This window comes from Oryza glaberrima, chromosome 5 (genome assembly GCF_000147395.1).
Source record: "Oryza glaberrima chromosome 5, OglaRS2, whole genome shotgun sequence".
In the NCBI taxonomy this organism is placed as follows: Eukaryota; Viridiplantae; Streptophyta; class Magnoliopsida; order Poales; family Poaceae; genus Oryza; species Oryza glaberrima.
Genome location: NC_068330.1, coordinates 20,355,550 through 20,381,680, shown reverse-complemented (window position 1 = coordinate 20,381,680; position 26,131 = coordinate 20,355,550). Strand labels below are relative to the sequence as shown.

Genomic DNA, 26,131 nt, shown 5'->3' with positions numbered 1-26,131 from the left:
GCCGGCCCTCTCGCCGGCCGCCGAGCTCGTCGCCTCGCTCGCGTCGTGGTGGTGAGGGGTGACGCGAGTCACGCAACTCGCTTGCCCGGCTCGCCCGAGCCTCGGGCGGTTGCATCCGGCCAAATCGGCCAGATCCCTCTATCCAGCATCTGGAGAGAATATTCCTCTCTGGACCGCCCTATTCCACTCTCGCCCAGCATCCAAACACCCTCTAAAAAGTGGCGGCTATGTCCTATGCGGGTATATCCCACCAACCAAACACACACATGTGAAAAAACCTCTCTCCCTCTCGCACGCCCTCTCCTCTCGGTCGCCGCCACAGCAGCCCCGATCCACGCCGCTGCCGCCAGACGCGCCCTTCTCCTCCCTCGCACGCCGCACGCCTCACCCTCACCGCCACCCCCGCCGCCGCCGATCTACACACTCGCCGCCCCCGCCTCCGCTCCCACACGCCCTTCTCGCCCCTCGCGCACCGATCTCCGCTGTAGTTCTCCGCGCCGCCCCCGCTCTCCACCGCCCGAACACAGTCGCTCGCCTCGCCGGTCTCCACTCCGCCTCGTCATCCACTTCCACTCGCCCACCGCCGAAAGGTACCGTACAGATATCATCCTCCTCCCCAATCAACCAAAATCATATAGGCATCATTTATGTTTTTCCATTTCCCCTTTTTCTTCACAAGACAATAAAAAAAATGTTAAGTTCAGATTACATCTTATTTCCATTTTGTGATATAGGTTAGATGACTTGCACTACAGCTACATAAATTATTTCTGAACAAGTAATTTGTGATTACATCTAATTTCTGATACATATGATTCAGTTTCTTGAACCATTGATTTTTATTCTTGTCATCTCGAATTCTCCATCGATTATTTGATCTGCATGCAGTTATATATGTGCATCGATATGTAAATCAATATATGGCAGGATCGATGCGTACACTCGATCGACTAGCTAGCCATGGCCTGCAGAGACGTGTTTGCCTCGCACACAAGCATCCCAATGCAAATTAACTCAGCTTATCATTTTGATCTAACTATGCATTGATTATTTGGGGATTCCTGTTTTTCCTCATGATGTTGATGTTAAAAATAGGTCAGCGTCACTGGAATTTAGGCTTTCAATAAAGATCTCCTAAGGCATATCAAGGTGACTCTATAAACTGCATCTGTAGGTCCTCGATAAAATGCTGCCTACTCTATCTCCTGCTCTTTATTCCTCCTATTGATGTCAACAGGATGTGAGGACTACCATGTCAACAATGTTTCCATTTTGCGCATAAGATAGCATGTGAATTGTGCTTACATACGAGCTAAGATTTGACCTGTGATTTGTGTGAATGAACGCCAATTCATCTTTGAGAAACATTAAAGTGTACCTACAAAATCCTTCAATGCCTGACTTTGTGTTTATACAACTTGGACTGAAACAACACTTTTTTAAAAAACTGAAATGTCAAACGTTTCCTTGAGCTATGCCGTTTCTTGATAATGTAATTCTGCCATATGAAGCCGTGCACTTTTGCCATATGAGGTTAACAAAATGATATCAGTGATTGCCTCCATCCAAATTCCTCTTTTGCTCGATTGGCTCATGTGATGTTAAGGATGAATTGGACATATTGTGGTCTACTGATCAGTTTGGATAAAAATATGTTGGCCTACTGTTTAGTTTGAAAAAAAAATGTTCTTCTGATAATTTATTATTGAAACCTAATGATATTATATATTGTACAACAAGCTGATTCTGATATCTACTGTTTGAATTATTATTGGTCATTCTGAGTACAGGAGTAGATCTTCTGAATTCCAAGAGGGATCTTTGTAGCTCTCATTTTCTTTGTACTTTTATTTTGCAAGAGCTAACCTATGATCTATTACTGGGTTCATACTGAATCTCATCTTATCATTACGGCACTGTTGTTCATTTCCAATTCTTAAACTTGCTAATTTCTTTTCAAACTTTGGCGACATAATAGGCTCACGGGCAAGGAATCTCCCTCACAGATTCTTCAAGGAGGAGGGACTGCATACTCAGGTACACCATACATATAAGCAAACTAACTGAAATCTACACAAAAAATTAATTTTCTAACATCTGGTCGTCTGGGGTAGCAGCAAATTAAGAGCCATGTGAAATTAGTTGTCTCCTGCCGTTGTTGGTATCCAGGTCAAAAGACATAGTACAGGTTCACTCACGGGCTGCACTTCTCTCTCTCTCTCTCTCTCTCTTTTGGGGGCACTCATGCGATGGCTCAGTAGCCATAGCCACTCTTTTTTTAGGAAGAAGAAATTTTGTGTCTTGCTCCTTGTCACAAGGTAAACACAACATTACAAGATAACAGGATGTTTAATAGCCTTGGGTGCTTGCTTGGTTTTATTATTTTCAAATTTTAGTAGATTCATCAACTCCCCAAAAATTCTGAAAATCCCCACTATTTCTTGGATCCAAGTACTTGGATCAAGAGAGTGACTGAACTTTTCCCTAAGCTGGCTGTAAAATGCAGTACAAACTGCACACACTTTTGTTGGCATCTTGGCTTCTACCAATGCTTCTTGTTGGAAGTGTTTGATGCAGAACTAGAGAATTTTTTCTTTGGCATTGTTGCAGATTATAATCAGCAAATATGAATTTCTTTTACTGGAAATCAGCAAATTTGAATTTAAGGTTTGGTTTTTCAAAAAAACAGTTGTCACTGTCATTCCTTTTAATTCTACGTGTGAATCTTAAATATATCGTATTATATGAGTGATCGTTCATACATATATCTTATCTTCTCTTTCTTTTTTTCCATTATTGAGTATTGCCGTAGCGTGGTGCCGCCGCCCATCCTTGAGTATCCACCGTCACCGACTACCCTTCTCTGAGCGGGTGCAAATCCTGCCAATTGACCCCATCTCAGGTATTCACCCCCAACCCATCTAAATTTCATCTTTTCTGCCGCTAGGGCTTGCCCGTACAGGGAATTATGGGTTTCCTTCAATAAGTGAACAAGAATATGGTTTCAGTAAAAAAATGTTATCTTGCAAAGTTATTTCTTTGCAGCTAGCAGAGTAAATTCATGCAGTCATTTTTGTTTTCTCTAGCAGAAGAATAAAATCCTACAAACTGTAAAATAATTTATAGGATGTAAGGCATTTAATACAAAGGAAATTCAGGTACACATATATGGAATTGTAGATTAATGGATCGATCTACCGTGCATATCTCTTATTTATTAACTTCCGCACATTTCTACCCATCATATATATCTTGTACATTAACTAATGTTATTGGTGCTCACATTTTTTTCCGCCAATGTGGCTTACATGTTTAGGTTCAAAGTTCATTTATATTACAAGAAAGAGAGCTCTGGTACAAATTAAATTCTTGTAGACCTCTCATGCTGGGATATGCCTAAACAGATCAATGATAGTAAATACCCCCTCCCCCACAAAACCCTGTTAGGCTTAATTATATTTCCTCAAATGCTTATCATTCAATTTCTGACTTCTGAAGGGCTGATCCTGACAGATGGCTACCTGGTAGCTGTAGCAGTACTTAAGTACAAAATGTTAAGAGTATAATCTATTTATATATATCTATTAATTTTTACGCCGTGAGCTCTTCAATCTGGATATTTCTGAGTTTCATCTATTTCTAATATTCAAATGACTGTAGTGGGCATCCGTAGCAAAGTATGATAACTAAGTCTGCCCGACACAACAACGTGATTCTGAGATTGACAAGGCTAACCCCATAGTCTTCTACACTATTTTTTTTTTGGTGTGTTGTTTGTCAAAAAATAACTATGTGATCTGGTAGATGCACTTAATCTGAAGTTATGTGAACTTAATCTGAAGTTGTGCCCAAATACTGTGCAATAGTGCCGATACAGGAAACTCTTTTAGTAAATAGAACCATTAGCTGCTTCAATTTGGAGGAGTACATGTACTTTCCTATTATATGCTATCTAGCTTGACAAAAGACTAGACCTGCTATCTAAATTACTGGAACATATGCAGATAACAACTTTTTCCCCACACATCCGCATAATAATTTGTGCACCTTGCAGGTTGTCCAAAAAAAAAAGAGTTGGAGAAACATATAGATCGAGTCTTGAATAAGAGAAACATTAACTAGGGAATTCATTTAGTTTTCTGACTGATGTATTCTTCGGTGGGAGGGAATAAAATTAAACAAGTATATATTGACGTACACACATATTAGCCATTGATATTGGGGTATGCACATACACACATAATGGCCATTGATATTGGTTTATGCACATACACACATAATAGCCATGACAGTATCACTCACTATCAACTGCATTTGAAGTTTAATTTCAGAATTATCTCATCTTATCATTACGGCGATGTTGGTCATTTCCAACTCTTAAGCTTGCTAAATAAAATGAAAAAAAAAACTTATCGGTACGGATCAAAGGTCTCCAATATAAGGCCCAGCTTCTTGCTAGGCCGCTTGGCCTGGCCTATACAAAACAAAAGCCTAAGACGCTCCCACCCTAAAAAGCCGCGTTCCCTTCAAGAAAGCGTAAAAGTTTGCGGCTGAAAATCCATGCTCGCTTTTGCTTCAGGAGAACGTAGAGCCATGCGGTTCCGTGTAGTATTCCTGTAGTCCACTCCTGCAATCCACCCGCCCTCTGTTTTGTCAAACTTCTCATCTCCCCTTCCCTTCCGCCGCCATGCCGCCGGCCGGTAGCCTCACCGACAAGCAGCTCCACTTCTTCGACGCCAATGGTAAGCGCCACCCACCGCTCATTCCCCTTCCCTCCTTCTCCGCACCATCTGGTCAGTGTCGCTCCCAGCAATCGGAGGCAGCGAATTGCCCAGCTAGAACTATGTACGAGGTGACCTAAATCCTTGTCGCGTGTGGGGGCTCTCGTTGGTCGCAGGGTACCTTGTGCTGGGGTCGTTCTCGAGCGCGGAGGAGGTGAAGGCAATGAGGGACCGCATGGCGGTGCTCATCGACGGCTTCGACGGCGCTGGCGACGTCTTCTCCACAAAGGATCATGTATGTCTCGATGGGGGAAGATATTATTTTCCCCTTTACTGAATAGCTTTCTCTGTATGCTTGTCGTATGTACATTATCCACAGGAGTAATTTCTAATCTCACTTCTAGATTTGATTGCCAGTGGCACACGCATCACGGTTTGAACTTAGTGTTACATTGTTTCCCAATGCAGCGGCAGGTGAAGAATGACTTTTTCTTCAAGAGTGCGGAGAATATCTCTTTCTTCTTTGAGGGTAAGTGGATTTCATCTCTTGGAGTTGTGGAGTTAATATTCAGTAACATTCATCAGTTATGCTATCTGAACAAGGAACTGGTTGGTAGTTAAAAAAAAAAAACAAGAAGATAATGTGTAGTTAGTAGTTACAGACCTATTATTGTCGAACTGTTCTTCTGGTTCTGTTGTTGATTTACAATGGCAGCATGTGGAGGTTTACTTGGATTTGGATAGTGATTTATATTTTATATATTTTCCTGTTTCAATTACTCACAGAAAAGGCATTTGGAGATGATGGATGCTTGAAACAGGCAAAGGAACTTTCAATTAATAAAGTTGGGCACGGTCAGTATGCCAAGTAGAAATTGGTTATACATGTGTGTAGTTTGTAGAATGATTGATTGAGTCTTGCAAGATTATTGTGTTGTTCATGTTGCATGGGTTGGAACCAGATGCCACTTGCTATACAAGTTGTAAATTGTCTAGCAGGATGAGTTGTTGTGAGAAACAGTCGGGGATTTTCTTACTTAAATATAGAAGTCGAAAATTGTAATAGACTTCTCTGATTGCTCAAACAAATATTTACATTACATCTAGGCCAAAAGATAACAAAGCTACATCCTAAACAAGATTGCATTCGATCCAGAGGTGCTGGTGGAATAGTCTTATAACCACTCATGTAGCACTTTTGTGGATAATACTGTTCTTCTGAACATAAATTTTATTGTTCAACCTTGCTATTTCTGCTGTTTGTATTTCCATTAATCTGGGTTAAGACAAATTTTCTTGAGTTTGGTTTATTTTTGAATTTGCCTGTTTGGTTGCTATTTTCTAGTTAACGTTAGTTAGTATTTTCCATGCTTTGAAAAGCTTATATTGTTTGTATACTTGTATATTTATAACAATATATCTTGAGGTATTGCCATTCACTGCTCAGTAATTTTTGCAGCATTACATGAACTTGACCCTGTGTTCAAAAAGTTCTCTTTTGGAGAGAATGTTTCCAGCCTATTCTCTTCTTTACGCTACAAAAGACCTGCAGTTATTCAATCTATGTACATCTTTAAGGTATCTTGATCAGTCTCTAGTTTCTTGTTGGCATTGACTACAACTTTTATTCCTTATTGGGTTAATTTATCCACAACTCAGCAACCAGGCATTGGTGGCGAGGTGGTGCCACACCAGGATAATACATTCCTATATACAAACCCTCCATCATGCACAGGGTTGTGGCTTGCACTCGAAGATGCGACAAAAACGAATGGTTGCCTATGGGCAATTCCTGGATCACATAAAAGTAGATTTTCGTACCAAATTATTTCATGTCAAGAATCCTCTTGTGGTTATCTGAGCTTCTGATTTGATTATCATTTGCAATGCTTTGCACCAGATGGTCTGAAAAGGCGAATGATCAGAGATGAAAATGATACTCATTTTGATCATCCTTCGCCAACCTATGATCTGAAAGAATTTGTGCCATTAGAAGTAAAGTCAGGTGATTTGGTGGTTATTCATGGAGATCTTGTACACCAGAGGTGAAGTTACCCTGTTATATTGCATAGCTTGCAATCAACTGCTTCATTTTTTTTACTAATATGTTTTAACTTTTTTTGACAGCTTTGAAAATCTTTCTCTGGTGTCAAGACATGCACTGAGCTTACATGTAATTGATACCGAAGGATGTGAATGGTCCAAACAAAACTGGTTAGTTTATTTTAACACTTTTGGAGAATTCAAAAGTTAAAATTCTTATTTGCTCTAGGTGGTCTTTGCATCACTTACTGTCCACAGTAGAAATCTAGAATTGCCTAGAAACAAGCTATTCTACTTCCAAGCTTGTCCTAAATTGCTCAAACCAAGCTACTTGCTTTAGACTGTATAATCTTATACTGCATAATCTTGTACTTGATACTGTATGATATTTTTGGCGTAGCCTGTAACACAGGACACATATTGGTTACCTGTACCTGTATATGTTGAAACAAGGTATTGTGCCGCTGTTTGTATTTTTACGAATGGGAATGATGTTTTACTTTATCTTTCCTGTCAATCACTTACGAATGGGAATGATGTTTTGCTTTATCTTTCCTGTCAATCACTTAGAAACTCCGAAGACAGAAATTTATTGGTGTCCTTGTTTACGTCACTGTTAGCAGAAATATTGTCGATAACAAGAACTCCATCTTAAACTTACCTGCTTGCTCGCAATTTTGAAGTGGATACTACACCAGTACACCTCATAAAACATCGTAAAATTATAGCTATCGATGTTTCATAAACTTTTCCACCTTTATTTAAATTTTGCTAACATGCTTTTTTATGCTTGCTCAGGTTACAAAGGAAAATCCCACCTCAGCCACTTTATGAAAATTAGTTCAAGCAGTTACCTATGTGTCAAATAAACGAGTGATGACCTAGAAGCAATGGTCAGACAATGTAAATACCTTGCTACTCTGTTTTCATGGATGTTTTTTATGGCAATAAATTTGGTGTACGATGTTGAGTAGCTATGCTTTTTTCCCCGTCTTCAGACACCAAGTCACACAACTACGTTGCTACTCTGTTTCCAGGGGTGATATTTATGCCTAATAAAATCTATCTCCAGTTCTTAATGTTACCAAATGGCGACAGCAAATCAGCAATGCTCGTCATATTTCCAAACAGACACTGATTGTCTGATTAGCCCATTGTTCGGTGAATCGTGGAAGCGGAGCAACATTTCTTTAGATTTGTTTCCACTGCTGTTCTTGCCTGATTTTTACCATGTCGTCTGTAGCTGATCCTAGGAGCAAGCGGTCCAACTCCGGGAGTATCTGCCGTATGGTTGTTACAGTTCAACGGGACTAATAAACAGTATTGCAAGTTAGGCTGTTAACTAATCACATGGTCATAACATGTACTTCCTCCGTCAAAAAAAAAAATGCAAACCCTGGGTTTCCGTATACTTGTATGAAATTTTTTTATAATTCGTATTTTTATTGTTGTTAGATGATAAAACATGATTAATACTTTGTGTGTGACTTGTTTTTTTTAATTTTTTTTATAATTTTTTCAAATAAGACGGACGGTTAAACGTTGGGCACGGAAACCAGGGTTTGTCTTTTTTTTTTTTTGGGACGGATGGAGTATTATTGCATTCTCCTTAATAAACACAGCTCTCAACGACTCTGTTTAAGAACATCATGCATAGTTTAAATACTGTGCATCAGGATATCCTCAATGTTTATGCAAAAATAAAGAGTAAGGTGAGCTCGTGTCAGATGCTACAGGACACTCAAAAAACGTGTAATTAGCTGGTAGACACCGCAAGAACACGAATTTGCTGTCGGACACAAAAAAAAACTAGTAGTAATTAGCTATCGGACACTCGCTGCCTTGTTTTATTATTTCCAAAGGAATTGGAGAGAGATACTCATTAAAGACAAGTTTGCCCTTGGTCGACACACTGCAATGGCGAAGGTGGCCGGAGAAGGTGCAGAGCGAAGCGACAGCAGGCAGAGCCGACCGGCGGAGTGGTGGCGGGCGAAGTAGGCCGATGAAGCTTCTCGAGTTTGCGGTGGACGCGCTTGCGCTTCTCCTCCTCAGATTTGGTCGGTGCCTCGGTGGCGGCCCAACTCTGCAGCTCCTCGGTCTCCTTGAGCTGACGTGCCATCTCCGCCTCCCACACCCTCTGCGCCTCGTCCTTCCCATGGCTCCCCGGCCTCCTCGCCGCCTGCCCCATGCACTCGAGCACCTCCATCTCCTTGGCCTCCTTGAGCCACCGCACCATCTCCGCCTCCCACTCCCTTTGCTGCGGCGGTAGAGGAGGGGATGTAGTGGCGCGGGGAGAAGTCGCAGTGACACCTTCGCAGGCGGTGGCATTCCTGGGTGGCCGCGGAGTGGTCCCCGTTGCCCCCGGTGTAACGCCCCGATTTTCGTTAGGGATTAAAAATCATTAAATAATGTATTTTCTAGATATTAAATAAAAGTTAAATCAATTTAATCAAGTGAAATAATGGGAGAATTAAAATTTTCCCTTAAAAATCATTGGCCGGGAATTTTCCCTAAAAAATTTCCCGCGAATTTTTGGAGCTCAATAAATAATTATAACAATACAAAGTTCATATAATCAAATTAAATAAAAAGAAAAGCAAATAAATTCCCCTTCCCTCCTTCCGGGCTCGGCCCAAGTCCTCCCCTCAATCATCTCGCTCGGCCCCCTTTCCCTCTAAAGTCTATTGGTCCTCCCCCAACCGGCCTCCTCTCTCCCTCTCGCCGACAGGTGGGACCCACGGGCTGGCAACCGCCGTGGCCGTCCGAGCCACCCACGTCGCCGCCTCCTTCGGTAGCCCGCGGCCTCTCCCGTGTGGGCCCGGACCGTGCCGCCCCCCTCCTCCACCTCACCGCTCGCGTCGCCCCACTCTCCTCCCCCACTCCCCCGCGGAATCTGGAGCCTCTCACTCTCTCTCTCTTCCCCATGTCGCCGTCGGTTGCCGCCCCAAATCGGCCACGATCCCGTCGCCCCGAGCCCATAAAAAGGATGCTCAGACCTCCCTCTCCATTTTCCCCTCTCTCCCGAGACTTCCCGTGCTCGAAATCCTCCGCGCCACCGCGCTCCCTCTCTCCGCCGCCCGCCGGCGATCTTCAGCCGCCAACCGCCGCCACCCTAGCCACCGCCAAGCTGCGCCGCCGTCGTCGTTGCCGTCGGCATCGCCGTGCCGAGATCCACCCGGTCTCCACTCCTTTTTCCTCTTCCACCCCCCGCAGCGCCATTCTCACTGCGAGGCCGAGCCATCGTCTCATTTGTTGTCTCCAACCACGTCGCGCCGCCTCCTCGATTGACGCTGCACTGCGTCGTTGCCTTCCCCGGCATCGCAGCCCTCGTGTGTAGCTCGGCCACTCCTCTGTCTCCGCGAATCGTCGCCGGACTCATCTCCCCGCACCTCCCTTTTCTTCCCCAGGAAACCCCGGTTGCCGTCCTTTGTCGGAGCGCCGCCGCCCGAGCTCCACCGGCCACCTTCCGTCGTCGTCTTGCCGTCGGGCGCTCGGTGAGCATCCCCCTCCCCTCCTCCCATCCCTTCCGCCGCTTCCCGCGTCGCCGCTCGCCGTCGATGGCCAGTGGCCGTGCGCCACCGCCTCTCAGCCGCTGGCCGTGTGCCGCCGCCGCTGCCTTGTCGGGTTGGCCGGCGAGCCAGCCCCCCTTTTTGCCGATCTGGGCCGCCGCCCGTGGACCCGTGGTGGTCCTGGTCCACGGTGCCGCCCCGGCCACGGTGGACCGTGTCCACCGTGCACCAACCCCTTGTGTGTCGCTGACTCGTGGGACCCGCCTGTCAGAGCCGGCCCCTTTGATGATGTTAGCAGCAGGCCTTTCCTTTGAGAAATTATTTAATAATTGCGCAATAAATTATTAATAATTCTAAAAATTCATTAAAATGGCTCAAAACTTCTAAAATTCATATCTAATTCATTCGAACTCCAAATTGGGCCATTCAACTTGCAAAATTCATCTAAAATTGAGATCTACATGTTTGTTTACTTTTTATGTACTGTTTACTTGGTTTTTATTAGAGTTTTTCCTCGTTTTGCGTGCCAGCGAGTAGATTCCGTCGTTTCGGAAGATCGTGGTTGCGAAGATAAGAGTTCGGAAGATTGTTTGAAGAAGCAAGGCAAGTCATACATTCCCCTTGAGCATTTTGATCCTAATTTACAAATGTTTTATCGTTTGCAAATAAAATTGCATGTCTTGCTAATTACATGGGAATAGGGTTTACCTATCTTCTCGCTTGTGCCATGTTTAGTTGATATCTGTCCTTTGTTAACATTGGGTAATAAATCGACTAGCTCATGTTACTTATGTGACCTAGCTAGAACTATATGCTTAGCCATGCTTAATTACCACTAGCTCAGTTGATGGGATAATTACAGTATTAGACCTTTTTAGTATCAGAATGAGCTGCGTGCTCGCGACATCTGGCCATGCTTCATGGTCGTAATTATCCAACTAAAATGCGATTGAATGGTGGGCTGTGGATGCATGGTATTGCTAGTCGCACCCATGGCAATTAAGGACCGGTTCGCGGGATGCCCTGGAATAACTTATTGTACTTACCACAAGCCAGTGTAGGCAACGGCTGGGCTTGTAGTGTAGCTTTCCTCTAGCCGACGTACCCAGGTGTCGGAGATATAGGCCCGGGGGTATGTGAAGTAGAGGGGAATTACTTTCCCTCCGGCCACATGACTCTGCAGGTTGGCCCCACTCGCGCGTCACGCGAGTCATGAAAGCGGCCGAGGGGGGGGGGGGGGCCTCGGGGCATGATGTCACCCCCTCGGGCTCTCCCGCGGCTTCGCCCCGAGGCCCTCACCCGGCCGCCACGCGGCAGAGGGAGAGGGCAAGAGGGGAGCATAGGCTGAACAGCCATAAATGTGCGACGCCCCAACTGTCCCTCACCGCATTTAATGCGGTAAGGGCAGACGTGCGGCGCGCCTAGCTAACCCCTGTCCATCGGATGTGACCGGTCTGTGACCGGCCCGTCTCCGTTACATCCGATGGATAGGGCAATCATGTCCTCACGTCGCCCTTGTCCCCGGCGGAGTGGGGGTGGGTATGACCCGTCTCATCCTAGCGTCACTCGAGGAAGGGCTGTTGCATGTCATCGTTCATTTATGAGGGAATGACAGGGCTGTCCCCCGTGTCAGGCGGGGGGCGGCGCCGGGTTCCACTCGAGAATCGGTTATTGCTTAGCTTCCGGGAGAAGGCCCGGTTTAAAGCCCAAAAAGTGGAGTGGGGTCCCCCCTATGGAGGGTAGGTAGAGGCGGCACATGTGGTATCCCCTTAAGCTATAAAAGGAGGACCCTGCCCACTGAGATGAGGGGACGACTCCCAGAAAATCTGAACTCAAGAAGAGAGGAAGCAAGTGCGCTCTCTGGAGTGAAGAAACCCTTGTAAAACTCATCCATAATCCCAAACACAGGAGTAGGGTGTTGCGCTCCATAGCGGCCCGAACCTGTATAATCCGACTACGTGCAAGCTTGCCGGTAATCTTAGGGACGAGCGAGTGATTTTCGAGAGGCGGGCCTCCGCCCCCGGCCGAACTCACGAAAGCGGGGTCCCATGACTCCCCGCTATTGAGGATCTTCCCTCGACACGAGGCAAGGGTGGGCGTGATGGAGTTGGGTCGGCCGGGGTGTCCGGTTGATCGGCTTCCGGATTCACCGTGGCACGAGAGGGGACTGCCCGCTGCCTTGCGAGGAGTGGGGGTGAAACCTGAAGTGTGGTGCGATTGGTTAGATTTAATGTTACTTTAATTACTCAACAGTTTTACTGTTTTGCTCAATAAAATGTTTTACAACCGCCTTTATGCAAATAGCCACAAACCGTCCTTGTATCCCCTTGCACGTCTACATCGTTGGTGTGGCTTGCTGAGTACGGTAGTTGTACTCAGCCTTGCTATTGTTTCCCCTTTTCAGAAGTGTAGTGCTTTTGAGCTGAAGACGAAGTTAGAGGATCAAGGCTCAGACCCCAGTTGAGTTTTGCCTGTGGAGTGGAGCTGAAGCCCCGCTAGGATCGCCTTTTTCCGTTGCTGCTGCTTTCGTTTCGGTGTGAGGACTAACTGCCTCTTATGTAAGTATTTTACGCTTTATTTACATTTGGATCTGTATATTAATTTGTCGTTTTGTGTACCTTGGCTGATGCGTGGACATGGATTTAATACACAAAATAGTCTAGAAATTTGGGCTAAATTTCTGGGCGTGACACCCGGCATATTGATGCCGACGCTAGCCATCACCATCTCTGATCATGTGAGAGCAGTAGCAGTCGCCATGGGAAGAGAAGGGAGCGAGGTGGATGCAAAGGAGGAGGCGAGAGGAAGAAGAAGAGGTGGCCGTGTGGGCTTGGCGTAGGGGACGACCGGCGAAGAGAAGAGAAGAAAGAAAAGAAAGAAGGGCCGCGACGACACCGGATCCGCGGCGGCAACACCGGCGGCGTGGCGATAAGAGAGAGAGAGAGAGAGAGAGAGAGGTGACGACGACGACGGATCCGCGATGGCGACGATGATCGGATCCGGCGGAGCAGCGACCGCGCTGCGGTGGCGCCGCCATCGCCACCGCTTGAGGAGCACGAGGACAACGTCGTGGTGGCGGTCGCCGCTGTCGGCCACCGCACGGAGACGGGCGACGGCGGGCGTCCGTTGCGACCTCCTCCACCTCCGCCTTGGCCTCCTCCCCCGGCACCGCGCCCGCCACCGCCGGTGCCGCCACTACCTCCTCCTCGATCTGGCGGCAGGGAAGGGGGCAGATTCGACGGCGGCGGCGCGAGGCGTGAGGTGGTCGCGACAGACAGACGATGGTGGCAGCGAGAGAGATGAGAGAGAGGCGAGGGGCGGTGGCGGAGACCGAGCACGAGGCAGAATAGATGAGGGGGATGGCGATGACGCTTTTTGGGAGAAAGAAGCGAGAGAAGAGAGAGAGAGGGGGTAGTATAGGAAAATAACTACCGTGGGCTTGAGTATCTTTATCCAGTTGCCTCATATTTTGGGGAGCCCATCTAGGTGTCCTCCATTGTGAGGGGAGTTCCCCAGAGAGTGCCCTCAGTTAGTGAGGGCACCCATGGAGTGTCCCTGATTATAGATACCGTAAAGCTCAACATGCAAACATGTCACCTTATCATCCAATAGCAATAACTACCTATTAAATAGCTCATGCAAACATGTAATATCATCCATAATTTATTTTGTTCTACAAATCAAAATGCAAATAGATCCAACCATCACCTCTCTCATTATTTCCATAATATTTCAACAAATATATCCATCATTTTTTATAATACTTAACATACATTCATCCATATATTATGTATCAAAGCGAAGATATTATTTAGTTTGTTTCATGTTTACTACTAATAAATTCTAGCTTTTCATTTCTTTTTTTTCTTCTGCTTCTTGCGATACAAATCTTGGCCAACAACATAAATTTCATCTATAATCCTCTACAAAGTCTAATAAATTTCATCTATTAAATTTCATCTATATTACTCCCTCCGTTTCATAATGTAAGACTTTCTAGCACTATCCACATTCATATAGATGTTAATGGATTCATTAACATCTATATGAATGTGGATAGTGCTAGAAAGTCTTACATTATGAAACTGAGGGAGTAGAAATTACTTAGTAATTCCCACAGCAAAACGTAGGGCATCACCTAGTTTGTATTTTGTTTGTTCTCCGAACAGTCCAACACTCCAACCGAACGGACCCTAAGAGCAAGTACAATAGCAGATTATAAGCTAGCTATAACCACATATCGAGAAGAAAAGAGAAGAGAGAAGAAAGCGGGCTATAAATTTGTAACCAGTTGCAACACGGACTCAAAGATATTATTTGTGTAGATATTAATGTTGTAGTATGAATGGGCTATTAGAACAGGTACAATAGCAGACTATTAGCAGCTATAAACATATTTTAATGAGATAAATGATGAGAGAGAAGGGCAGCGGGCTACAGATCTGTAGTCAGCTGCAGCACGGACTCCAAGACACACTGTGTGTATGACATGTGGGATCATATATTAATAGTATAATAAGCAACTATTGTATGTATTGGCTATTAGATTGGCTATAGATGAATTGAAGCTAGTAGTGGGCTGTACTATTAAACTTGCTCTTAGATTAGTTATAGATGATTTGAAGCTAGTAGTTAGCTATGCTATTAAACTTGCTCTAAGTTCATTTATCGGGCTCTCAAAGGACAGCAGAGTGCGATGTGCTATGCTATTAAACTTGCTCCAAGTTTATTAATCGGGCTCTAAAAGTACAGCAGAGTGCGATGTGCAATGTCGCGGTGCTACGGCCTCGATCCGTGGCAGTTCACCATCGAGCTCATGGTTTGGACGTTTGGTCACCACCAAACCAAAGCCAACGAATCATCCATGTGGACGGAGAACGAACCATCCACCAACCCAACCTGGTGAGCTGGCTTTTCCACACTTCTAATTTCCTAAACTCACAAGTCACAAGTCAACAACTACTGGCCTAATAAGAACTCTCACAAGTAAAAGCTGGGCGTAAAGTCTCTTGTAAAAAATTAAAAAAAAACTACGGGGCGTACACCGGGTCACTGCCTACGGCCTACGGCTATTCCGCAACGCGTGTGAGGCGTGTGACCCGTATTTTTCTCCCTACTGCAAAACGCACCGTGGACGCGACGCGCGCCACATCGTCCGCCACGCCGACGGTCAGCCTCCACACCCCGGCTTCTCTCCCGCGTCAAACCCACCGATCGTCTGGTCCCACCGCTCCACTGACACTAGTTCCCGGGGCCCCACCTCGTCAGAAAAGCGGTTTCTTCTGTCACGCGCGTCCTCCGCTCCGCCTTTCGCTTCCCCCGAGGCCACGCATCCGACCGTCCGTGCCGCCGCATCCGACGGCCGCCTCGAACCAACCCCGACGCGGCGGCCACAACTTGCGCGCCGCTGTGCGGTAAAGCGTCCGGTCCACGCGCTGTCGCCCTCGCCCAGACGCCACCGCCGCAACGCGTTGCTGCGTGGAAGGAAGCCCTCCTCCTCCTCATCCCCTTCTCCGCCGCGCCCAACCACCACCCCGAAGCGAAGCCGCGTGGAGGTGGAGGCCGTGCAGATCGGGGCTGTGCCGCTCGCCGTGGGATGCCGTTCCAGCCCCGGAGGTGAGGTAGCTCGACGTCTGCTTGTGTTTTTTTTTTTCTTTCCCCGGCGCGGATTACTGAGGCGATGGCGGAGGACGGGGAGGAGAAGCTGCTCGCGACGGTGCAGCACATCGTGCAGACGCTGGGGAGCAGCGACACCATGACGGAGGACATCCTCAGGGTCTTCTCCAACTACGACGGCCGCCTCTCGCTCGACAAGCTCTACGCCGCGCGGGCCGCGGCGGCCTCGGCCGCTGGCGGCGGCGGCGGCGGCGGCTTAGGGGGAGGAGGGGAGCACTCGATGCCGGAGTCTCCGACGCTGCCGCTGCCACCGCCGCCAGCGGCTGCGGTGTCGGCGGCGGCGGCCGCGGGGAGGCCGCCGCCCGTGACGTCGATGGAGCGGACCGTCCGCACCCTCGACCGCCAGATCTCGCAGTTCGTGGCGATGGACAGGCTGATATGGGCGGACTCCGCGGACGCCGACGCGTTCCTTGAGGCGGTCGACGACCTCATCGGCACCGTGCAGGAGCTGGAAGCCGCGGGGACCAACCGCGGCCTGTTCGACCGCGCGGAGGAGCTGCTCAGCAGGTGCATGGCGCGCCTGGAGGAGGAGTTCCGGGCGCTCATCGAGCGCCCCGACGACGCGGCCCCCGCGGCGCCCGGCGGGTTCCGGTCGGACGGGAGCGACGACGAGGAGGACTTCGGCGGCGGGGACGGCTACGGCGACGAGCCGATCCCAATCGCCAAGCCGGTGACGGACTACGACGTGGTGATCGACGCGCTCTCGCCGGGGTCGGTGGCGAATGTGCACCAGATCGCGCGGAGGATGGTGGATGCCGGCTTCGGCCGCGAGTGCGCCGAGGTCTATGCCGCCGCGCGTCGCGGCTTCGTCGACGAGAGCGTTGCTCGCCTCGGCGTCCGCCCACGAACTGCTGAAGAGGTCCATGCCTCCTCCTGGGAGGAGCTCGAATTCGACATCGCCCGCTGGATCCCGGCCTTCAACATGGTGTTCCGTATTCTGATTCCCAGTGAGCGCCGGCTATGTGACCGCGTCTTCGACGGCCTCGCCCCCTTTGGGGACCTTGCCTTTGTCGCCGCCGTGCGCACACAAGCCTTGCAGCTCATATCATTCGGCGATGCTATCTCTTCCTCCAGCCGCGCTCCGGAGCGCCTCTTCCGAGTGGTGGACATGTACGAGGCTGTGCGGGACCTTCTCCCTGACCTTGATCCTGTGTTCGCCGACCCGTACTCTGCTGCGCTCCGTGCAGAGGTCACGGCGGTGTGCAACACCCTCGGCTCATCGATCAAAGGCATATTCATGGAGTTGGAAAATCTCATCCGCCGTGATCCTGCTCGAGTTGCAGCCCAAGGTGGAGGCATACATCCCATCACTCGGTATGTCATGAACTATCTCCGTGCTGCTTGTGGGTCGCGGCAGACATTGGAAGAGGTGATGGAAGGTGACTTCGGCGCTGTTGGTGGAGCGGCTGCTGCAGTTGACCCTGATCGTCCCACCTCGTCGCTTGCTGTGCACATAGCATGGATCATGGATGTCTTGCACAAGAATTTAGATATAAAGTCGAAGATATATCGAGATCCATCACTCGCTTGCGTCTTCTTGATGAACAATGGCAAGTACATCATTCAGAAGGTGAATGATAGTGAACTTGGTGTTTTGCTTGGTGACGAGTGGATCAAGCAAATGACAAACAGAGTGCGGCGATGGAGCATGGATTACCAGCGGGTAACATGGGGCAAGGTCACAACAGTATTGCAGACTGGCGGTCCTGGAGTAGGTGGACTCCCTGCCACGGCAATGAAGCAGAAACTCCGGATGTTTAATACCTACTTTCAGGAGATCTATGAAGTACAATCAGAATGGGTGATAGCAGATGAACAGCTGCGGGTGGATGTTAGGGCAGCAGTGGCGGAAGCTGTAATGCCAGTATATACAGCCTTGATTTCTAGATTGAAATCATCCCCCGAAGCCAGGCATGACTTGTACATCAAATACACCCCAGAAGATGTTGAGGCATGCATCCAGCACTTGTTTGAAGGAGCAGCTAAGTGATCAGTTGATCAGTACGTTATGGTACTGGCGTGCTGCAGCCTGCAGCTTCTACTACAGGGTTTGTGGAGTTCTATCATGGATCCTGGTGAATATCTGCGTCCCATTATTGGTGATTTTCATAGCTTAACTTTTCATCCTCATTGTTTGTATTTTGTCCTCCATGAAGAAATCATGAGGTAAGACAAATGGTGTACAACTGTACATGACTACTGTAGGTGTATCTGTACCAATTAGTAAGGTGATTATTTTGTAACAATCAGGACTATTTTTCCATTTGTTTCAACTATTTCAGATTAACAGCTAAGTGTTTATGTGTGAATTTCTGTTATTTACTTTAGGAAGTTTCATGAAGTGCTTAAACAATCGAAAAATTGGTTGGAAGTTCTATCTATCATGACTTTGCATATGATCTAATTCTATGATCAGATTGTCGGTAGCTTAAGATGGATGCCAAATCACGAAATCCATTGGTGGAATATGATATTCATTGCAGAGGAATATGATAATTTAAACAATATGATACTACTGAGTTGGCTGGCAGCACTTTTGAGTTTGGAGTGCTGCATTCTGTATCATTCTTTTCAGAATGTCGACTGGTTTTACCTTCTGTCAGGTGTTTTTGCTGAAATGAACTGGCGAATTTCTGCTTACTAACTTTTGTTTTGCATCCGACATAGTATGTCTGGAACTAATCTTGATGTTTAAGTACATGCGCCTTCCATCTCAAAGGAAAAAAGAAAGGTAAATGTAATATGTTATTTAGGTGTATTAAACTATCAATACAGTACCAACGCTGCTTTTGGATGAGTTACCTGTGAATTGTGACGGGCATTGCATGAACCATCTGCAAATTCAGGTACGGCGCACAAAATTTGCAGAGGCTTTGTTGATATTGGAATTTGGACCTTACTCATTGACTGAATTGTCAAATTAACATTGGATGCATTTGTTCCATTGCTGCTATACACAATGCTGTTTCCTTGAAATAATCTTAAGATCTCATCTCAGTTTAAGGATTGATGCTAATCCTGATAGCTATACATCACAACATACTTGGACGCAAAAAGGGAATCTGAAAGTCTACATTGAACCAGGTCCTAGAGGCTAGAACAGAATAATCGCCTACTGCCTGAACCTGCTAAGATCCGGCGGTTGACATGTTTCTTGGCGGCGCTGGCGCGTCCTCGGCGCCGCCGTCGTTCACGTGCCACACGTCCTGGGCGCCCGGCACGGCGGCGTTCAGCCCGCCCTGGTCCTGCTGCTTCATGATGAGCACCGAGTACGGCGTGTCGAAGTCCGACGAGGCGAGGAGGTCGCCGATGACGCCGAGCTCCGGGCACTCGCTCCAATCCGACATCCCGTTCGCCGGCATCACCGGGTACCACCTGTGCCGCATCCCGACGAGCACGAGGTCGTAGCCCGCCTCGTCGAGCCCCCGCAGCACCTGGACGATCCTCTCCATGTCGCCGACGAGCTCCTCCTGGACCTTGATGTTCCTGCTCCTCGCCGCGAGCGCCTTCACCTCCTCGATGGCGCGGTTGTCGATCCGGCGGTCGGACGGCTCGTCCTTGATGCCCCGCGCCGGCAAGAACCGGATCACGCCCACCGCCACGCCCTCGTGGCGCGCCATGCGCGTCGCGTAGGCCAGCGCCTCGCGGTCGTCGCCGCCGCCGAAGAAGAGCGACGCGACGGCCGCCTTGAAGCCTTGGCCGCTGCCGCTGGCCGCGTGCCCGCCGCTCCTGCTCCTGGAGGACGTCGATTGGTCTTGCACCGGGCCCGGGATGAAGGCGCAGAGGCCGACGCTCCCGGCGTTGCGGTCGACGAACACCGCGACGGAGCACGGCGCGACCTCCAGCACCTTGCGGTTGACGACGCGGAGCCCCACGGCGGCGCGCACGCCGCCGGCGAGCATGTGGCGCTTGTGGTAGTGGAGGAGGATGAGCGACGTGCGCTTCTCGACGGCCAGGCGGCACACCTCGTCGTGCATGGAGGAGTAGGGGGAGATGGTGGTGAAGGGGTGCACGGACACGGCGCCCTCCGGGTGCTTCAGCTCGTACTGGAAGAAGGCGTTGATGATGCGGTCGGAGTCGGTGGGCGGCGCCGCGCTGGCCGCCGCGGCGCCGGCTCGGGAGGCGCTGTGGCGGAGCTTGTGCGGGATGAACACCGGCGCGGAGCGGCCGGCGATCTCGACGAGCTGGAGGAGGTAGAGGCTGAGCGGCGTCTGTGGCGTCGCGTTCGACGCCTCGAGCACGGCGAGCGTGCCGGGGACGTGCGACTGGTCGTGGACGCACGCGAGGATCCGCAGGTCGGCGTCCGCCTTGAGATGCTGCACCGTGCGCCGCTTGTACACGGCGTAGCGCCGCGCCGGATCGTACAGCCAACCGGCCACCGGCACCGACACCGCTGTGATCGCCACCGACAAGCAGATCAGGATGCTGAACGTGTTCTTGCCGATGAGCTGCAACGAAACCAAACCTCACACTCGTCAACGCGCATGCATGGCTCCATTATCGATTCGAATATCTTGCCGCCATTGGGAAGATTAAAATTCACCTTGTTGGTCAAGAAGAAGTTGAAGGTGATGACCTCGACGATGCCCTTGGAGTTCATGAAGAGGCTGAGCGAGACAGCGTCGCGGAGTGGGATCTCAAGGTACAGCGACGACACCATGACGCCGACGAGCTTCCCGACCCAGGCGAGGAACATGACGACCTGCAGCCTGCCCCAGTGCATGCGCCACACGTCGGTGCTGAGCCCGGTCATGGCGTAGTAGAGCGGCAGGATCAGGCCGGACACCATCGCCTCGATCTTCTCGCCGAGCGCCGTGCCGAGCGGCGGGCCGTCGGGGATGGCCAGCCCCAGCATCAGCGCGCCGTGGAACGAGTTCGTCCCGATGACGTCGCTGTAGAAGCCGACGAGGAGGACGACGAGGAGGAAGACGAACACGTAGGCCTCCTCCACCGGCTTGCCCGGCGGCGTGCGCTCGATCACCCGCAGCGCGACGGGGCGCACCACGAACAGTATGAACGCGGCGAGCACCGCCAGCGAGAGGAACGCCCAGATCGACGTGGCGGGCGACACGAGGAACGCCTCGGCGAGGATGTACACCACCATGATGATCCACGCGATGCCGTCCGTGGTCATCGACGCCGACATGGCGATGCGGCCGAGGTCCGAGTTGAGGAGGCTCAGCTCGGACAGGATCGGCGACAGCACCGCGAACGACGTGACCGACAGCGAGGTGGCGAGCGCGAACAAGAACGTGGACCGCCTCGACACGTCCGGCTCCGTCGCCATGGCCTCGCCGGAGGAGCCCGCGCCGGTCATGGCCAGCGGGAGGAGGAAGCCCGAGAGGCCGATGACCACGCCCTTCCTCCCGGAGCGGACGACGAGCCTCGGGTCCATCCGCACGCCGATGAGGAAGATGACGTACATGAGCCCGAACGTCGCCACCGTGTTCAGCACCGGCTCGCCCCTCGCCGGGAACACCACCTCCCTGAACGCCGCGTGCCGCGACAGCACGGACGGCCCAAGTATGATCCCGCCCTGAAAATCACGCGCCAGAAGCTTCGATCATGTCGATGTCACTGTGGGCAAACAAAGGATCGGGGAAACGAAAGCATATATGCAAACGAAAAGTAATATGTGAATAAAACTTTTATATACATGTTCTTAGCGATATAAAAACAAAGGATAAAAAAACTTTGATAAAAAACCTCAAAATATTGGAAGTATAAAATTTGGCTGGTAAACGTAAGCATAAGAGAAAAGATGAGGCTCGAGGGGTGGACGTGCCATGATCTCGGACACGACGCGGGGCTGCTTCAGCGGCTTGAGGAGGAAGTAGAGGACGCGGGTGACGGCGACGATGAGGACGAGCTGCACGCCGAGCAGCGGCAGCGACGCCGAGAGCGGGCTGCCGCCCTGGAAGATGTTCCGGCCGGTGCCCGTGGTCTGCGGCACGACGTAGCAGTCGATCTTATCCATTCCCAACGATTCCTCGGCGTCTGCCTCCTCTGCATCCGCGCCCCACTGCGCGCGCCGGCAATGGCGCGGTCGCCGCGCCGCTGGCTCTTCTTGCCCCCCGCGGCCCGCCCGCCTCGTCAGGCTGCTTTGGCCATGGCGGTTTGCTGCAACGTGGAGGGGATGAGTGGTCGGAGGGCGAGAAGAGAGGAGAAATCAATGACATGTCAAAAAGGTTCAGAACTTGGTATCCTCGAGAATATATTAAACTCAGTTTGTTTAGCTCCATTTTTGTGGCTGTAAATTGCTGATGCTGTAGAGAGTTCCTGCAGGAGAATCTATGTTGTTAATAATAGTAAATCTAAAATTGGTGTAGTGTACTTTTACTGTGGCTTATACAGATATGAATCAATGAACATATCCATAGAAATATGGAATTAACACAAAACAGTCTATGCTTGATGAAGATAATAACTGGATAAATTACACTTTGAACTACCTCTAGCTCACTTTACATTTGTTGTACTTTGAAACACTTCTCTCTTCTCTAGCTAATCATATTTATGGTATCCACCTGAATATTCTCTGGCCATATTTATCATATATCCTCCCGTAAATGTACAGTCTGTTTATAGGTTGACAGTATCCCGATTTGTATCCTAGCATCTTAGAATACTACGATTCTACCAAGTCGAAATGGTACCGATCCCACCTAGTATCCTAATTTTCATAGTATCTCAATTCTACTATTCATTACTATACAATCCTACGAAATCTTTGGTGGTATCCGGATTCTACGATCCTTACGATATTACAAAATATTATTTAAAATAAGATGGTTTAAAAATAATGTAAATAAATATGCTTAAGTTTATATAAAAGTCTGTTAAATATATCAAAACCAACGTGGTTTCTCTTGATAAATGTATCTATTTGCATGACATATATTATTACTCAATTTTTTTTTATATATAATGGCTATATGTAATTAATATAAATATTAATTAAACTTAAGAAAAGAAGAAAATCTTATAGTATTCCAATACTACGATACGATACTACTTTAAGTAAAATGATACTACCTAGGATCCTGATACTAACAACCTACTTCATAGGTGAGGGGAGTTTGTTGGCTTCTTGGATCTGATGTGCTCAAGTTTATTGATATGCTGAAGAAGTGATATGGGGTAATCCAGATCGCAACAAAGACAAATTTAGTTAGCCTAAAGTAAAAATGATTTGATTAAAGGTGATTCGATGTAAAACTCTTTAAGAGTAAAAGTAGTCCAAAGTGCAATTCTCTCCGGATAAATATAGTAGTATTTTGGTTTCAGTTCTACTATTTACATTTGAATGCTATCAGTTATACTTTTTCCTAATGCAAAATGAAGACTAATAATATATTAGTAAACTACATATAAGCGTTGTTAACGGTCTACATGGCTATCAGCTAAGCAAAACGAAAGCTAACTCATCTACTGGAAAATCTATCTCACCAAAAGAAACCTGTCTAGATGGCTGCCACATTTGCCATTTCAGTCCGACAGTGTCCACAGCAGCGAGTCGACGATGTCGGCGTCGAGCTCCTCAACCTTGCAATCCCGAGTCGTCATCACAGCGTCGACGTCGAGGTACATGGCGATGTCATCTAGACACTCGAACATCTCCAGCTCAGGCCAAGACGCGTCCCACTCCCAATCCCAATGCTGCGCCATTGCCTCCGTGCCGCCGCCACCCTGGAGTATGGCCGGCAACGGCAACGGCAACACCACCGGCTTCACGTCACTCTCCTCGAACACTGCGCCGCCGCCGCTGCCGGCGACGGCTGCAGGAGAACAGCCCGGGGTTTGGCGTTGCTCCGGCGCAGTGGCGGCGGCGGTGGTGGCAGGAGAACAGAACGGGGGTTCGCGTTGCTCCGGCGCGGCGATGGCGGCGGCAGGAGGGCTGAATGCCGGGAAGTTGAGGACCGCGCGGGGACCGAGGATGGACGCGGCGGCCTTGTCGTAGGCGAGGGCGGCGTCGACGGCGCTGCCGAAGGTGCCCAGCCAGTGCCGCTTCCCGCGGTTGGGCTCGCGGATCTCCGAGACCCACTTGCCCCACCGGCGCTGCCGCACGCCGCGGTAGCTGCCCGGTCCCCGTTTCGCTCGCCGAGACGCCCGGGCACGGGCACCGCCGGCGGCGTCAGGCTCAGGCGTGTCGCCGTTCTTCGCGCGAGCTTGCTTCTTCTTCCTGGCCGCGCTGCACGTGAACAAGACGATGATGAACATGTCAACCACACCAAAAAAAAAAAAAGCAAAAAAAGAAAGCAAAACGACGCACTCACAGCACGAAATGGATTTTCTAAGTTTTGTTTGCAGCAATTTGTATCATGCTGATTGTTCTGTCTGGAATTTACTCAACGTCGACTCTGCTTTGCCCAGCTAAAACCTTTGATGGTTCTGTCTGCCTTGCAAATTTGCAACAGAGAACAAACTCCTAAAATTTAACGCTTTGTTTGAGCTTTGGAACTATTCAGGCCAATCCCTGTTCCATTTCTTAGTGATCAATCTTCAGTTCCTCACCTATCTCTACGGTGGAAATTTATCTAGAAATGTAACGGACATAATAGCAATTACTCCATCCGTTCTAAAATATAAACATTTTTAGCACAGTCACATGTCAAACATTTTTAACTTTGATCATTAATAACAAAAAAATTAAAAAGATCAATCATATAAAATTGATGTTACCGGATCTATCATCAAACAAACTATCTTAATATACAACTCTTTTTATTTAAAACATCTTACTTTTATAAATATTGTTGGTCAAAGTAGTATATCTAAGACCGTGCTAGAGTCCAAAAATACTTCTATTTTAGGATGGAGGGAGTAGCAAATATGAAATAGAAAATTAATCTGCGATTATTTTTTTCAGAACCAAAGTTGTAATAACGCACAATCTCAACATGTTTCCCCTCCTACGAACACATCTATAGTTCCAAAAGAAACGGTCAAAATTCTTTAACTTCTAAAAAAAAAACCTATCCCCTCTAATTTCTCCACAAAACGTTCAAAAAAACTCTTTGCAGGTACACTCTCCTATCCTACGAAACACCGTTATCCAATTCCAATCCTTGGTTTACACTAAAAATCCTGCACCATTGCACCATCACATCGCAAGCATCCACACATTTCAGACATTCAGTTAGGACCAAATGTCTGACGCTACCTGCGATGATATTTCTGCCTGCACAATAGCGGCTAAACCACCCGTATTTCTGAACGCGCAAACAAAGTACTGAATCACGCCGCCAAAATTAAGGTCTTACCTCGACGACGCCGGCGGCGGCGGCGGCATCGCTGGCGCCTTCGTCTCCACCTCCATCCCCACGTCTCCTTCCCCCGCCGCCATCGATCCTCGCGACCGACCAACACAAAAAACCACACCGGCCGCGGCTCTTCTCCTGCTCAATCTAACTCCTCAAGAAAAAAAACCTGAGACACAACGAGATCGAGAAACATGTGACTACGCAACCCACATTGCCAGCGACGAGAAGATCGAGAGGGTACCCCCAATATCCATACTTGGTGCGCAAGGCAAAGAGGGGAAAGGTTCGAGCGGATGGCGGCGCGCTCCAGAACGAACGGCTTCTTCAGTTCTTCTTCTTCTCCACTCCACTCTCCGGAGACACGGGTAAGGCGCGCCTCTGTGACATGGCAGGTGGGCCCACCAGAACAGCATTTATGGAGGCTCGCGGAGGCGTGGGGCCCACATGAGGGATCGCTTTCTTCGCCGCCAAGTTCCTGACCTATTGACATTTGACGCGGCGTTTGACCTGGTCTCCCTTTCCTTGTCTTCGACGCCTCACGGGCTTAAAGCCGAATAGCCATAAAGAAAAAAAGTACGCCGAAGTTCTCTCAACTTGTCAGCTATAAAACCAGATAATGCGGGGTCCCTTAACTATACAAAATCGGTCACAATAGATCTCTCGGCAGTTTTGATTCCGGTTTTATCCTACATGGCGCTTTGATTGAATCAGCGTGGGACCCACGTGGACCTCATGTGTTAGCCTGTCCAGGTCAGCCTACCCTCTCTTTCCCCTCTTCTCTCCCTTTCTCCTATCTCTCTCTCTCTCTTCTCTCTAGGGCTCTGGGCAGGCTGGCGCCGCCAATCGACGAGAGGGGAGGAGAGCAAAGCAGTGGCGGCGGCGGCGGCGACGACGACACGAGAGTAAAGGAGGGGCGTCG

At 48.9% G+C, this 26,131-nt stretch overlaps 4 protein-coding genes across 13 annotated transcripts; 2 read left to right on the top strand and 2 right to left on the bottom strand.

Annotated features, from left to right (window-relative positions):
• The first annotated feature begins 270 nt into the window (after positions 1-270).
• Positions 271-7,741, top strand: LOC127773730 (phytanoyl-CoA dioxygenase 2). 9 transcript variants are annotated; one of them, XM_052299892.1, is made up of 13 exons: positions 273-590; positions 1,101-1,149; positions 1,979-2,037; positions 2,813-2,902; positions 4,580-4,742; positions 4,898-5,016; positions 5,190-5,250; positions 5,508-5,576; positions 6,181-6,299; positions 6,381-6,528; positions 6,622-6,766; positions 6,849-6,935; positions 7,563-7,741. In XM_052299892.1, exons 5-13 carry the CDS (start codon positions 4,688-4,690, stop codon positions 7,603-7,605), a joined length of 846 nt encoding a protein of 281 aa, XP_052155852.1. In that variant the 5' UTR covers positions 273-590; positions 1,101-1,149; positions 1,979-2,037; positions 2,813-2,902; positions 4,580-4,687; the 3' UTR covers positions 7,606-7,741. The 9 variants fall into 9 exon arrangements, with proteins under 9 accessions (XP_052155855.1, XP_052155852.1, XP_052155850.1 ...); XM_052299890.1 differs by having other exon boundaries at positions 2,802-2,902; XM_052299897.1 differs by having other exon boundaries at positions 1,096-1,149; positions 4,705-4,742.
• A 7,939-nt stretch (positions 7,742-15,680) lies between these two features.
• On the top strand, positions 15,681-18,258 carry LOC127773903 (exocyst complex component EXO70B1-like). Of its 2 annotated transcripts, XM_052300135.1 has the most exons (2): positions 15,682-15,889; positions 15,978-18,258. In XM_052300135.1, exon 2 carries the CDS (start codon positions 16,029-16,031, stop codon positions 17,937-17,939), a length of 1,911 nt encoding a protein of 636 aa, XP_052156095.1. In that variant the 5' UTR covers positions 15,682-15,889; positions 15,978-16,028; the 3' UTR covers positions 17,940-18,258. The 2 variants fall into 2 exon arrangements, with proteins under 2 accessions (XP_052156094.1, XP_052156095.1); XM_052300134.1 differs by having other exon boundaries at positions 15,681-18,258.
• A 188-nt stretch (positions 18,259-18,446) lies between these two features.
• Positions 18,447-22,109, bottom strand: LOC127773902 (cation/H(+) antiporter 15-like). The gene is made up of 3 exons (XM_052300133.1): positions 21,735-22,109; positions 20,493-21,485; positions 18,447-20,397 (listed from the first exon to the last, which is right to left on the bottom strand). Exons 1-3 carry the CDS (start codon positions 21,924-21,926, stop codon positions 19,078-19,080), a joined length of 2,505 nt encoding a protein of 834 aa, XP_052156093.1. The 5' UTR covers positions 21,927-22,109; the 3' UTR covers positions 18,447-19,077.
• Positions 22,110-23,194: 1,085 nt separating this feature from the next.
• Positions 23,195-25,368, bottom strand: LOC127774961 (dehydration-responsive element-binding protein 2D). The gene is made up of 2 exons (XM_052301255.1): positions 25,213-25,368; positions 23,195-24,140 (listed from the first exon to the last, which is right to left on the bottom strand). Exons 1-2 carry the CDS (start codon positions 25,293-25,295, stop codon positions 23,438-23,440), a joined length of 786 nt encoding a protein of 261 aa, XP_052157215.1. The 5' UTR covers positions 25,296-25,368; the 3' UTR covers positions 23,195-23,437.
• Positions 25,369-26,131: the final 763 nt, after the last annotated feature.